Source organism: Electrophorus electricus, chromosome 13, assembly GCF_013358815.1.
Source record: "Electrophorus electricus isolate fEleEle1 chromosome 13, fEleEle1.pri, whole genome shotgun sequence".
Taxonomy (NCBI): Eukaryota; Metazoa; Chordata; class Actinopteri; order Gymnotiformes; family Gymnotidae; genus Electrophorus; species Electrophorus electricus.
This window is the reverse complement of record NC_049547.1, coordinates 3,281,622-3,293,694: the sequence shown is the minus strand read 5'-3', so window position 1 is coordinate 3,293,694 and position 12,073 is coordinate 3,281,622. Positions and strand designations below refer to the sequence as shown.

Genomic DNA, 12,073 nt, shown 5'->3' with positions numbered 1-12,073 from the left:
CCATAGTTCTAGGTGAGGCAAGACCGAGCAATCCATTTTTGTTATTCTTAAGCATTCTTCTTCTGTTTTTCTCTTCTGTCTCCCCCTTCCTGTGAGCAGGGTGCTCAGTGAGCGCTGTGGTGGATCTGGTCTTCCTGGTGGATGGCTCCTGGAGTGTGGGAAGGGAGAACTTCAAACTGATTCGCAGCTTCATTGGAGCTATGGCAGGAGCTTTTGATATCGGCGAGGACAAGACCAGGGTGGCTGTGGTGCAGTACAGCACAGACACCAGGACGGAGTTCAACCTGAACCAGTACTTTAGAAGGGCTGATCTCCTCCGAGCCATCAAACATCTGCCCTACAAAGGAGGCAACACCATGACAGGTGTGTGTGTGTGTGTGTGTGTGTGTGTGTGTGTGTGTGTGTGCGTGCGTGCGTTTTTCTGACCCCAACCTCCAGCATATCATATAATATGGCATGAAACTTCTCTAAATATTATTTTCTGCTGAGCCCATTCCAGTTCTTGTTATCATAAGAAGGCCTAGTTTGAACTTGACTCAGCATCTTAAGAAATTCCTTAATGCTTTTTAAAAATGATTTTAATCTGAATTCTGCTACCAGGTGAAGCCATAGACTATATAGTGAAAAACATCTTCACTGAGGCTGCTGGTGGCAGGAAAAGTTTCCCCAAAGTTGCCATGATCATCACAGACGGGAAATCTCAGGACCCCGTGCACGAGCATGCCAGAAGACTGAGGAACATGGGCGCTGAGATTTTTGTCTTGGGTATTTCTCCATATTTACTGAGAAGTATCATTAGCATATGTTTTTGCCTTGACCAGGAATTTTATTCAAGAGCTCATAAATGTCCTCTCCATCCGCTCATTCAGGTATCAAAGGTGCCGATGAGGACGAGTTAAAGGAAATGGCCTCCACTCCTCACAGCAAGCATATATACAATGTGCTGGATTTTGACCTAATAAAGGAAGTGCAGCAACAACTGATTACAGAGGTGTGCACTGGTGTGGAGGACCAGCTCAACTCCCTCGCCAGTGGAGAGGAAGGTACAACTCCACAAAGAGGCATATCAGCCACAGTCGCCTGTATCACACCACCATTCCACTGATCAGTGAAGATGTTTGCCTGTTTTATTTCTTTGTGTTGTTTTGGCAGTGGTTGAACCGGCCTCAAACCTCCAAGTAACAGAGATCTCCTCCAAGTCCATGAGGGTGATGTGGGACGCGTCTCCGGACGACGTCACAGGTTACAAGTTGCAGTTAATGCCCATGCTGGCTGGTAGCAAGAGACAGGAGCTATACACGGGACCCACCCAGACCTCAGTGAATGTCCGGGACCTGTCACCTGAGACGGAATACGAGATCAGCTTGTTTGCGCTTAAAGGTCTTACGCCCAGTGAGCCAGTACTGGCCATGGAAAAGACACAGCCTGTCAAAGTGTCATTAGGTAATGTCAATCTATATTAATAATTAACTCTTCTCTAACATAGTAGAATGATTGTTTCTCATCATGAAAATTCCTCTGAAGACTGTAAAAGGTACATTTCCTTCCACAGAGTGTTCCTTGGGGGTAGACGTTCAAGCCGATGTTGTCCTGCTGGTTGACGGCTCGTACAGCATAGGACTGGCCAATTTTGCCAAAGTGAGAGCCTTCCTCGAAGTGCTGGTCAACTCCTTCGACATTGGCCCCAGCAAGGTGCAGATCAGCTTGGTGCAGTACAGTCGGGACCCTCACACCGAGTTCGCCCTCAACAAGCACCACGACAGCAGCGCAGTGGTCAAGGCCGTGCGCACGTTCCCCTACCGTGGTGGCTCCACCAACACTGGGAAAGCCATGACCTACGTACGGGATAAGATCTTCGTGACGAGCCGTGGCGCTCGCAACAACGTGCCACGCGTCATGGTGCTCATCACTGACGGCAAGTCCTCCGACTCCTTCAAAGTGCCTGCCGAGAACCTGAGGAGATCAGACGTGGAGATCTTTGCCGTGGGTGTCAAGGATGCTGTGCGGTCAGAGCTGGAGGCCATCGCCAACCATCCTGCTGACAACCATGTGTTCGAGGTGGAGGACTTCGATGCCTTCGAGAGGATCTCCAAGGAACTGACGCAGTCCATCTGCCTCAGGATTGAGCAGGAACTGCTAAACATCAAGAAAAGAAGTAGGAAATCCTTAGTGTCACCCTAGCCTATGTTTTCTTCATTTAAAATATAAAATATTGATGTTGTTCATAGTCTAAGGACAGTATGAAAAGAGTATGGCAGTGTGTTTACCAAAATGTAAATAGCCAAATCTGAGAATTCAAGGTACGGTTTTAATCATGATGTTGAAAATCCAATAAACCAACACAAAAAAGAATAATCCAAGGAACTTGTATGATAAAAGTTGGATGATGGAGCAGTTCTCATTGTAGGCCTTACCACAGTTTGGAATTTCTTCACTTTATCCAGCTGGTCTTTTGTTCATTCCACATTAGAAAGGATTCCTACCAGCGCGCGTTTCTGAATGTAGGAAAACAGCTTGGTGCCTGGACCTCAGATGACCTTGTCACTGCATGTGCGGTCCAGCACTGTGGGAGCTGCAGGGTCTTGTTGTAGAACCAGTTTTTTCCAAATGGAAGCCCACATAATTCCTAGCTCACTGGCTCAAGCCACCAACGTCACATGTTACTGTTGAGATGTTACAATTTCTAACAAGCTCTGATTTATAGGATATGATGAGAATTGATTCGTTAGTGACATATTTACTTGTATTCTTTCCTCATGTAAAAAAATTGTCAGGTACATTTTGGCATTTCTTTTCACCAATGATTCCAGATGTCAGCCATTTCATGGTTTCATGGCTGAAGGAAGATCCTCTGCCTGATGACACTGTAACTTCGATTTCAGGTTTGCTCCCACCGAAGTCCTTAACATTCTCTGAGGTAACGTCCACGAGCTTCAGGGCCACTTGGGTGTCTGAGGACACAGATGTCTTGTCTTACCTGGTGCGTTTCCGGCCAGCTGCTGATATAACTGGGGACTACACTACTCTGGCTGTTCCTGCTGACACTACTACTGCCATCTTGCCTCATCTCAGCCCACTCACTACCTATGAGGTCAATGTCTTTGCCCAGTATGATAAAGGAGATAGCTTTCCATTAACTGGGGAAGAGACCACTTTAGAAGGTATGGGTAAATTCATGACAAAGTTTTATGTCTAAGCCTTTGTGATTACAGTCGATCATATTAGTGTATAATCTCTGAAAACCTTGTAGGTACGTGCCAGATTCACACATATTTCATATGCACTTTTGCTAACACAGAACAGGGATTGGTCCGTAACCTCAGAGTGACAGAGGAGACGACTGACAGTTTCAGAGTGTCATGGCAGGCAGCACCAGGGTCTGTTCTGCGCTACAGGATCTTCTATGAGCCTGTGAGTGGTGGAGACAGGCTGGAGGCACAGACCCGAGGCCCTGAAACTTCCATCGTGCTTCACGAGCTGTTTCCCATCACCACCTACCGCGTGACTGTTTCAGCAGAGTATGTGTCTGGCATAGGAGCCCCGATGGACACTCATGGCACCACCAAAGAAGGTGAAGTTTGTGACGTTATACCATAATTTCAATATATGATGTAATTGTATCTTTGGACAGTATACTTGGAATTAGCATAATGTATCCTATCTTTAAAGGGGTTTGATTTTCCTATTGTAAAATGGAATGCCATAGTCAATACCATCACATTATATAATACAAAGTTATTTTCCCCTTTAATCCCATAACAATTCTCAGTTATCAAAGTATCAACTCATGTAAAATATTCCCTTTCAGCGAAGGGTTCCCCACGCAATCTGCAAGTGTCCGATGAGACCGAGTACACCATGAGGCTGTCATGGCAGGCGGCCCCTGGGAATGTGCTTCAGTACCTCATAGCCTACAAGCCTGAGGACGGCGAGAGGAAAGAGATCACTGTTAACGGAGGCACCACAGTTGCTACACTTAAGAACCTGCTGCCAGACACGGAGTATGAGCTTTTTGTTAGCGCACACTACGCATCTGGTGTGGGAGATCCGCTCCTAGGAAAAGGCACCACATTGGAAGGTAAGAGATGTTACGGCTTCTGTATGCTTTTAAAGAGGTTTGAGATTTAGTCTTCAGCAGGTTGGGTGTTTGTTAAGGTGTCTGAGTAGCATTAGGCAGGAGATGAAGGTACAAAGGAATTTATTCCTGCTCTCTGTAGCAAAATCTTTTAGCTGGAGTGTGCAGAAAGAAAGAAAAACCTTTAGCACATTTGCCTTGAGTAGCAAACTTTGCATAATGTTCACAACAGGCAGTCCTGCCTCTCCTTACATTGGGTGGAGGCGATAATCCCATAAAGTGAGAACACTGCAAGGAGGAGGACATACTGTCATTGTCTTCGCGTTTTTATCCCTCCAAAAGACATCCATGCAAATGGAAGAAGCCTGTGTAAGACCCATTTGTAACTGTCCCTGTGAAATTCAGCCAGCTCATTTGTGTTCTGCATGTAACATGGACTGAAATAATAAACAGCCAATGTCTCGAACAACTATTTCTAATCAGTGACAGCCCTCTGGAATTAGGCTATGACCAAGGTCAAGCAGGTCATGTTCCAGGCCATCTGACAACAACAGATCCTTTGTTTGAGCCCCCACTGAAATCTTAGCCCCCTGATTTGTCATGCTTGTGGGGAGCTCTAGAGATGGATTCTAAATCACTCGGGCCTGCCACGGGCTTTCCCTGGCTACATCTGGGAGTCCTCCTGATGGGGCTTTGATCACGACTGCTTATTGTTTTGCACCATACCATGAGTGTGGTGGAAGGCCAGGAACAGAGCCAGCTTTACTACTTTCGTGTCACACACCAACGCTCGCATGGGGGGAGAGGATGCAGCCAAATGGTAATGAGAGGAAATTAATGTGCTTCCTTAGAGTATGTAGAGGATGTACTGATGCTAACATACTCTGCTTGTGATTGGTTGGTCTGCTGGCCACTGGGGTGGTCAATTATAACAAGAAGTATCGCACTGTTGAGATTTCTTGAAGGTGGTCTCAGCGAGATGATTTAAACTAGGTAATTGTTTTTAGATGTTTGAGCTTATCCTTCTTTTGCATTGTTGGTTAACCACAGAAAAGAATTATTCACTTGTTCAGCTCGGTTGCTACTCTGTCAGCAATTACCATGTTTCAAACCACCGATGTAGAGGCCTGATGTTTTTCATGGCACCGCGAGACATGGCACGGTTTGATTCAGTTTGAATGAGAACGTCAGTTTGTAGGCCCAGAAACAAATCCCTTTTCACCTTAAAGCAAAATGTATACACCATCACATGCATGTACGGCCTTCTAGCTTCTATGGAACATCTTGCCTTTCTATGTATGCTCCTCTAGAAATGAGGGCGTCTGACTGGGCGTCAGCTATTCTGCTCATTTGATGCAAGCCCCTAACCATCCAAGAATTCTGTCACAGGCCATTCTCCCACACGGGAAAATAAGAAGCACTCTCCCCATGGAGGTCGCTACGACGGCCTCCGTTCCCTCATAGTATCGATCATGGAATTTTGTTGGGATAGTCCTTCCTGTCCTCCCCCGGGTTTGAACAGATGGTTTTATTAGCAGTTAGCTGCCTGGGCTGATGTTTATGCTGACTCAGCGTCGGATGTCGCCCACGCAGGCAGGGTCAGAAGACCCAGTACTCTCCAACCGCACGCCATCTCCCGTTCCCGTGTAGCCCCGCGTCATGGTGGTGAACACAGCACTCTTTGTGCTTGACGCCGTCAGACTTTCAGGAATCCTCGGTGGGAGGGGAGGTCCAGACCATGCGGTTAGGAAGAGCCCCGCGAGAGGGCAATGAGGTCGGACCCAGCGGGGCTGAGGATGCTTGCGGAGGATCCCCTGCTACTCAGGGCTGCTGTGGAAATGGCTCATAATCAGCCTGCTTCAGAAAGGCGTTTGTGGAGTACCACTGACTGATGTTCCAAATGAATAGTTGTTACCAGTAATTCTCCACTGTTCCCATCAATTGTCAAAGCCAGACCTATGGCCATTCTCAGATGGTTAATGTATGAAAATGTGAAGGAATACCAGGGCATGTGGAAGCAGTTAGAAGGAAGCTGATTGAAGCCTGCTGTATTGTCTGAAGGGTTTTGTGCAACTCTGAGCTGGTTTGGGACGTTTGTCATCAGTATGTTTGTGGCTTATAGTTTCACTATTAACTTCTTTTCAGATTAGATCACTATTGAGATTACTATTGTATGGAGTTATTATAATGACTTGGATAGGACACCTTGAGACACTCACTTTCTCAGCATGAATGAATAGATGGCAGTGTTTGCTGTTGTTTTGGATTTGATAATATTGCATTTTGCCATTTTTCAATCGTAAGACAGTGTTGGGTGGGAAAACCACAATGCCTTCTTCTCTGGCCATAGTAACAATGTGCATACTAAAGCATATTTCGATAAGGCTCTGGTCTGGGCTGGGGAGAAAGAAAAGAGCTGAGGTGCGTGTGTGTATGTGTGTGTACGTGTGTGTGCGTGTGTGTGTGGTTGAGCAGCAGTTGCTTCTGAAAGAGGTCAGAGCCGGTTTTGTCTTCTCACACTCCTGATGTGTGGAAACTGAGCTGTGTCTGTGTGGCTAGTGTCCTTTCCAGGCTGTGTGCTCTACTGGCCAAGACTGTCTGGATGCTTCTTGCCTGTACACTGGAGAAGATGTCAGGAGGACTCCCCCCGCCGCCACGCACCCGGGCTCTCCTCAACAGCTCACAGCCAGCATTATAAGGCAACTTTTGACCTTCTTAGGGACTCGAACAGAGCTCTCCAAGAATGCGCATGTCCGATAGTATTTAGATCAAGAGTGTCTAAGGTGTTTTTCTTCAAATCTGGTAGTCATCTGGCTGACTGCTGACTTTGGTTTACTACTCAATATTTGAAACTGATTTGATGTGCCATGATATTATTGTGGAAGACTGGGCTCACTGTGAGTCTGATTGGCCTGCACCAGTGCAAGCCTTGGCAGGCTCACCCACACCGTAGTTATTTATTTGGGTTGTCTGGCCTTAATCCTCCAAGGATTATGCCATACAACCGAAGGGATTTGCTGGGTGAAATCCCGCCCAGTGCGTCATTGGCCCTCGTAAATCCAGGGGGTCTTTAATGTGTGTGATGTGGTCTGTGTTTATGGTTCTCAGGGGGCCATGTGCAGGGTGCTCTGAGCAGGAGAGGATGTAAATGTTCCGTGCCGCTCACGGAGGGTCACTGAAACGCCCAGCATAAGGAATCGCCACATTCCTCACCACATCCACCAAAATGCTTCCTCTCATTATAGCTCTCCCGATGCCCATATTTCACTTTACCATACAAAAAAAAATAGTTTTTTTGAAAGGCTGGTAGTGCTGGATTATTTTTTTCAGAATTAATATGCATCGCTTATGTCCTTAACCATGCCTACACCTACTTGTTTGATTGATCCACACAAATTTCTTAATGGATCACAGATATCAAAGTGTTTTCTACCATGTGTAACTAGAATTCATATACTACTCTATAGTTCTTTCTAAACATTAACAGTAAAAAGGGACCATTGCCTGCAGGAGTCATTAGTATGTGGTCTGGTCCCTCCAGGCATGAGCTGGAGATGTGGAAGCCTACTTTGGATCAAGTCATCTTGGCAGCTGCTGTTGCCATGGTACATTTATGTTTAAAAAAACGCTGGAAGCCTGGAATTCTCCATCAGTTACAGAACTCACTGCAGAACTCATTATTTCATACGGCTGGATTATCTCTCTCAGTAAGCCTAAGAACCTAGTGAGCAAAATAACCTCAGTCCAAACAGTGAGGTCTTTGCTCACCAATAGTTTTAGTTAACTTGCTTCACATCATGGTAGTAAAGTGGATTTCCCAAGCATGCCTTATCTTTGCTTTATATTGATACTATTGTTACCTCATGGGCATAAAAATACTAATTCAAATTAGCCGGGGTTATTGATTAACTGCCCGGAATGGTCAGCAAGTGCTGTGTGAGCCTACCAGAGCTCTGTGGGTGGTTGTGGGGGCCATGGGAGCGAAGTGTCCACCCAGTGGGTCAGCCAGTGTCACAGGTTGCTGAAACAGAGGCTACTACGGCAAGGACGATGAACTCTGCCAGACATTCCCTGGAAACCCGTCAACCAAAAGCTGCAGATTGCCGTTTCTCCTCCCCTCTTTCCCCTTCCCTGCTGGTTTCTAAACACACACTCCAGAAAGAAAGTAAGAGGGTCGGGGGTGGTGGGAGAGAGTGTGCAGGTTAGGATGGAAAGACGAAAAGAGGGCAGCATCTGTGATTTTAGCCAGCTGCGTTTTTAACAGATCGAGTTTCTTGTTGGATGGAAAATAAAAGTAATGACAGGTTTGGATCCACAGGCAGTGATTGGTTTTGCAGAGCTTTCTCTGGGGTGACATGTTATTAACCAACCATATAACTTTTATCCAAAGCACCCAAAGGGTTTGGCTGAAAGAGCCTGACGATTGGTTGAGATTTACTAATATGTTCACACATAAACTGTACTGTTTTGTCTGTAACATAACAGTTTTTTTCAGAGCAGACTCAATTTAAACACAATCCACATGGAGGACTATACAATTTGCTCGATTACAGTGGACTATGGCCTGGATTGTAATTTGGAAACTCTGTAGCCCAAATGTATGTATTTTAAATGTAAATAAGTTAGATTTTTAAAAAACATTTATTCCTGGTTCTCTGCTACAGTACTCGGCTCTCCTAAAGACCTGCGCACTAAGGACGTCACCGAGACCAGCTTCGCTGCGTCCTGGACGGCGGCACCTGGAAATGTCCACCGTTACCGTGTGGCCTGGAAATCCCTGCTCACCAGTGAGGCCGGGGAGAAGACCGTCCCAGGCGATATCACCAGCACTGTGCTGGAGGGCCTCAGCCCAGAGACGCGGTTCAAGGTCTCCGTGTACGCCGCTTACAGACGTGGGGAAGGGGAGCCACTGGAGGGGGAGGAGACCACAGATGGTAAGTCCATTCCCACCCATGTAATGCATCCACCAGAGCTGCGTGCTCGCCTACACCTTTACGCCCCCCCGCCCCAACCCCTGTCAAAGAGGCCCAATCAGGCAGTGACGATATTAAGATATACTGGGTAGGATGTGAAAAACCTTTATGACCTCACTGGGGGATATGCAAGTTTGGCCTAGAAATTGCACAGTGATGCATATGCACTCATGTGTGTGTGTGTGTGTGTGTGTGTGTGTGTGTGTGTGTGTGTGTGTTTGTATTTGAACCAAAAATCTGAATTACTTGCTTGTGTTCTTTTCTTTTTTTAGATTGATTAGTATCTAAATTGGGATACCTTTTTTGGACATGGAGCATATAAAGATAAATGTCATTGCATGCCACATATTAGTGTCATTTGTAGAATCTATCAGCTCTGGTCATAATACAACTACTTTAATATCACGGTATTGTTCAGTTTTGCAGCTCTTTAATCAGGTAATTCCTCCCCGTTCTAATGCACTAGGATGACATGGTGCCCTGCGGTGTACAGCCAGCAAAGGTTTCAGATACTTTAGCTTGATCCTCCCATGTGATGTGAAAAAAGTGAAAGTGCTATTTACAATGCCTTTCAAAAGAACAGAGTCCCTGCTGCTGGCCCATCTGTTGCTTCTGAACTGCCACTGACATCTCAACTCTGTTAGCCGTTCTGTGGCTGTATTGGGTTTAGGCTGTGACCTGTTGAAGTAATGTGTCACACTCACTCTGTGTTAACAGGCGGTTTTAAAGCTTAGGAACATGCCACAGACAGACAGTGTCTGACGTACCTCACTTATCAGGCCGACATGAGAAAAGCACCCGGGGTGGAATTTTAGCCCAGTTCGAGGGAATTCAACTGATGGTTGCCATAAACAAATGTCTGAATGGAAAAACTGCCCGCTGGCCCATTTGTTTATTGACTCTGGCAAACCCACCAGGTGCCATTTCGGTCAAAGCAAGCCTCAGACAGCACTTGGGGCCTGTGTTCTTTATGTCAGTGGTCACTGCATTCCCAGAGACGGCTTTCAATAACCAGAGCCTTCCCAGGAACACCGCGGGTCTGGTTGGGCCGGGGTGCATTTGTAGAAACTTGGAAGTGGTATTTTCCACCCATAAAACCCCTACTTTGAAAAATGCTTAAGCCTTCGAGAGTGTTCTGTGGATCATTTGAGGCCCCAATGGTTTGCTCAGTTCTTCACCCCGAAAGTCACAGTATGGAAAGAGAACATTACGAGCAGACTCGGAGCACCCCATGTTTGGCTAGAAGTGCAGCCCAAGGCATTTGTTCTCCCTCGGTCTGCAGAGAGTATTTTCAGCTGCATGGGAAACCTTTTGGGCGACGTGTTTTCACCAGAAAGACACTCGTTTTCCGGCGAGGATTTACCAGCGATAATGGAATCCCTGTATGCTATAGAGGCCCTTCTGGACCATACTAAATGTTTGTGGAATCATAGCTGAGGAAGTGATTTGACAAATTTCACCATAGAATTTAATCCTTCACTCCCACTGATTTCGACCCCACAGTCTCAGCTGCTGCCAGGGCCATTACTGTAACCGAAGAGACAGTGAGGAGCATGCGGGCCACATGGAAGCCAGCGCCTGGCAACGTGCTTAATTACAGGGTGGCTTACAAACATCGTGACGGAGGGCGTCCAGTAATCTCCAAGACACATGGTGGTACCACCACCATTGTTCTGCGCCGACTCCAGCCCAAGACCACCTATGACATCACAGTGACTCCGGTCTACAAACATGGAGATGGAAAAGCAAGGCAAGGAGAAGGAACCACACGTACGTTTGTCTATAAACACTAGGATAAGTGTTTGTACTACCTGCCTTTGTGGCTTGTAGACGTCTGGGAAATTCTGTGGTTAAAGAGTTGTAATTATTTTTAGAGTAACCCTTACTCAGTGTTTAAGACACAATTTTCAGAAGAGCAACACCATGTTTTGCTTTAAATTATTATTTTATTTGACTATATTTGTAGTGTTCAGCTTATCATTTACAAAAACATGGTGTCTTAAAAGCATACATAAAAAGTGATCAATCTTTGAGAGTCAGTGGAAACGTAGCGTATGTTTGATTCAGATCATGTATAGCATATTCTGGATTTGATATTCATAAATTGGCTTAAATTCTGCCTTGCTGTGATTTTTACTTCTCTCATTTGCTATTCTGTCCAGTGTCACCATACAAATCCCCAAGAAACTTGCAAACGTCTGAGCCCACGAAGACCAGCTTCAGGGTGTCATGGGATCATGCGCCAGGGGATGTAAAGGGTTATAAAGTCACCTTTCATCCTATCGGTGATGAGGTGGACTTGGGAGAGCTTATAGTCGGTCCCTATGACAACACGGTGGTTCTGGAGGAACTCAGGTAGGCCATAAAGCAAAGGCGCAGCTTCCTTTTCCCCCAGACTTTCACAGATATGCGATATGTTTTTATTCCCCTTCATTTATTGTTTGATGAAAGATTGACTGAGACATGTTAGCCCAAATGAAGGCTGTATTCCACTCACAGGTCTGGCACCAAGTACACCGTGAGTGTGTTTGGTGTGTTTGATGGCGGTGAGAGTATGCCCCTTGCTGGAGAAGAGAAGACCACTCTCTCTGATGAGCCTGCCTTTCCACCTATTGAGGCTCCAGGTAACGAAACTTCCGAGCCAGCTGGAGGAATGCTGTAGGTCAAAGAGGGTGAAGGTGAAGTTAAGTCTTAAACTCTGCAGCAGTATAATGAGGACTGCGAGTACACCATACACAAACACCACAGCAAGCAGTGGTTTGATTGCCTTATCTGTTGCCACTGGTATTTGGTAATTTAAATCCATTCAGTTTGCATTTCCGTAGATGGATTTTCCTGTCTGGCTGCACTTAGACAGTTGAGTAACCACATTTTTTCTCCCTTGGCTAAGTGCGCACAGAAAAAGCAGATCCAGTGACAGATCCACACAGCCACTTCAACTCCAGCCATTCAGGAAGCATAGTGGGTTAAAGAGGAGACATGAAACCCTTATCTGCTTACAAACATCAGGGTCTTACAGCCTGGC

The 12,073-nt window shown here is 46.1% G+C and overlaps 1 protein-coding gene across 1 annotated transcript in view; it reads left to right on the top strand.

Annotated features, from left to right (window-relative positions):
* Positions 1-12,073, top strand: part of col12a1a (collagen, type XII, alpha 1a) — a 51,349-nt gene that overhangs the window by 5,811 nt on the left and 33,465 nt on the right. Inside the window, exons 6-17 of the mRNA XM_035533030.1 lie at positions 100-363; positions 601-765; positions 870-1,043; positions 1,153-1,443; positions 1,553-2,155; positions 2,883-3,161; positions 3,299-3,571; positions 3,809-4,078; positions 8,740-9,009; positions 10,552-10,818; positions 11,211-11,403; positions 11,548-11,672. Coding sequence (XP_035388923.1) covers positions 100-363; positions 601-765; positions 870-1,043; positions 1,153-1,443; positions 1,553-2,155; positions 2,883-3,161; positions 3,299-3,571; positions 3,809-4,078; positions 8,740-9,009; positions 10,552-10,818; positions 11,211-11,403; positions 11,548-11,672 — 3,174 coding nt within the window. The remainder of the gene's footprint in view (positions 1-99; positions 364-600; positions 766-869; positions 1,044-1,152; positions 1,444-1,552; positions 2,156-2,882; positions 3,162-3,298; positions 3,572-3,808; positions 4,079-8,739; positions 9,010-10,551; positions 10,819-11,210; positions 11,404-11,547; positions 11,673-12,073) is intronic.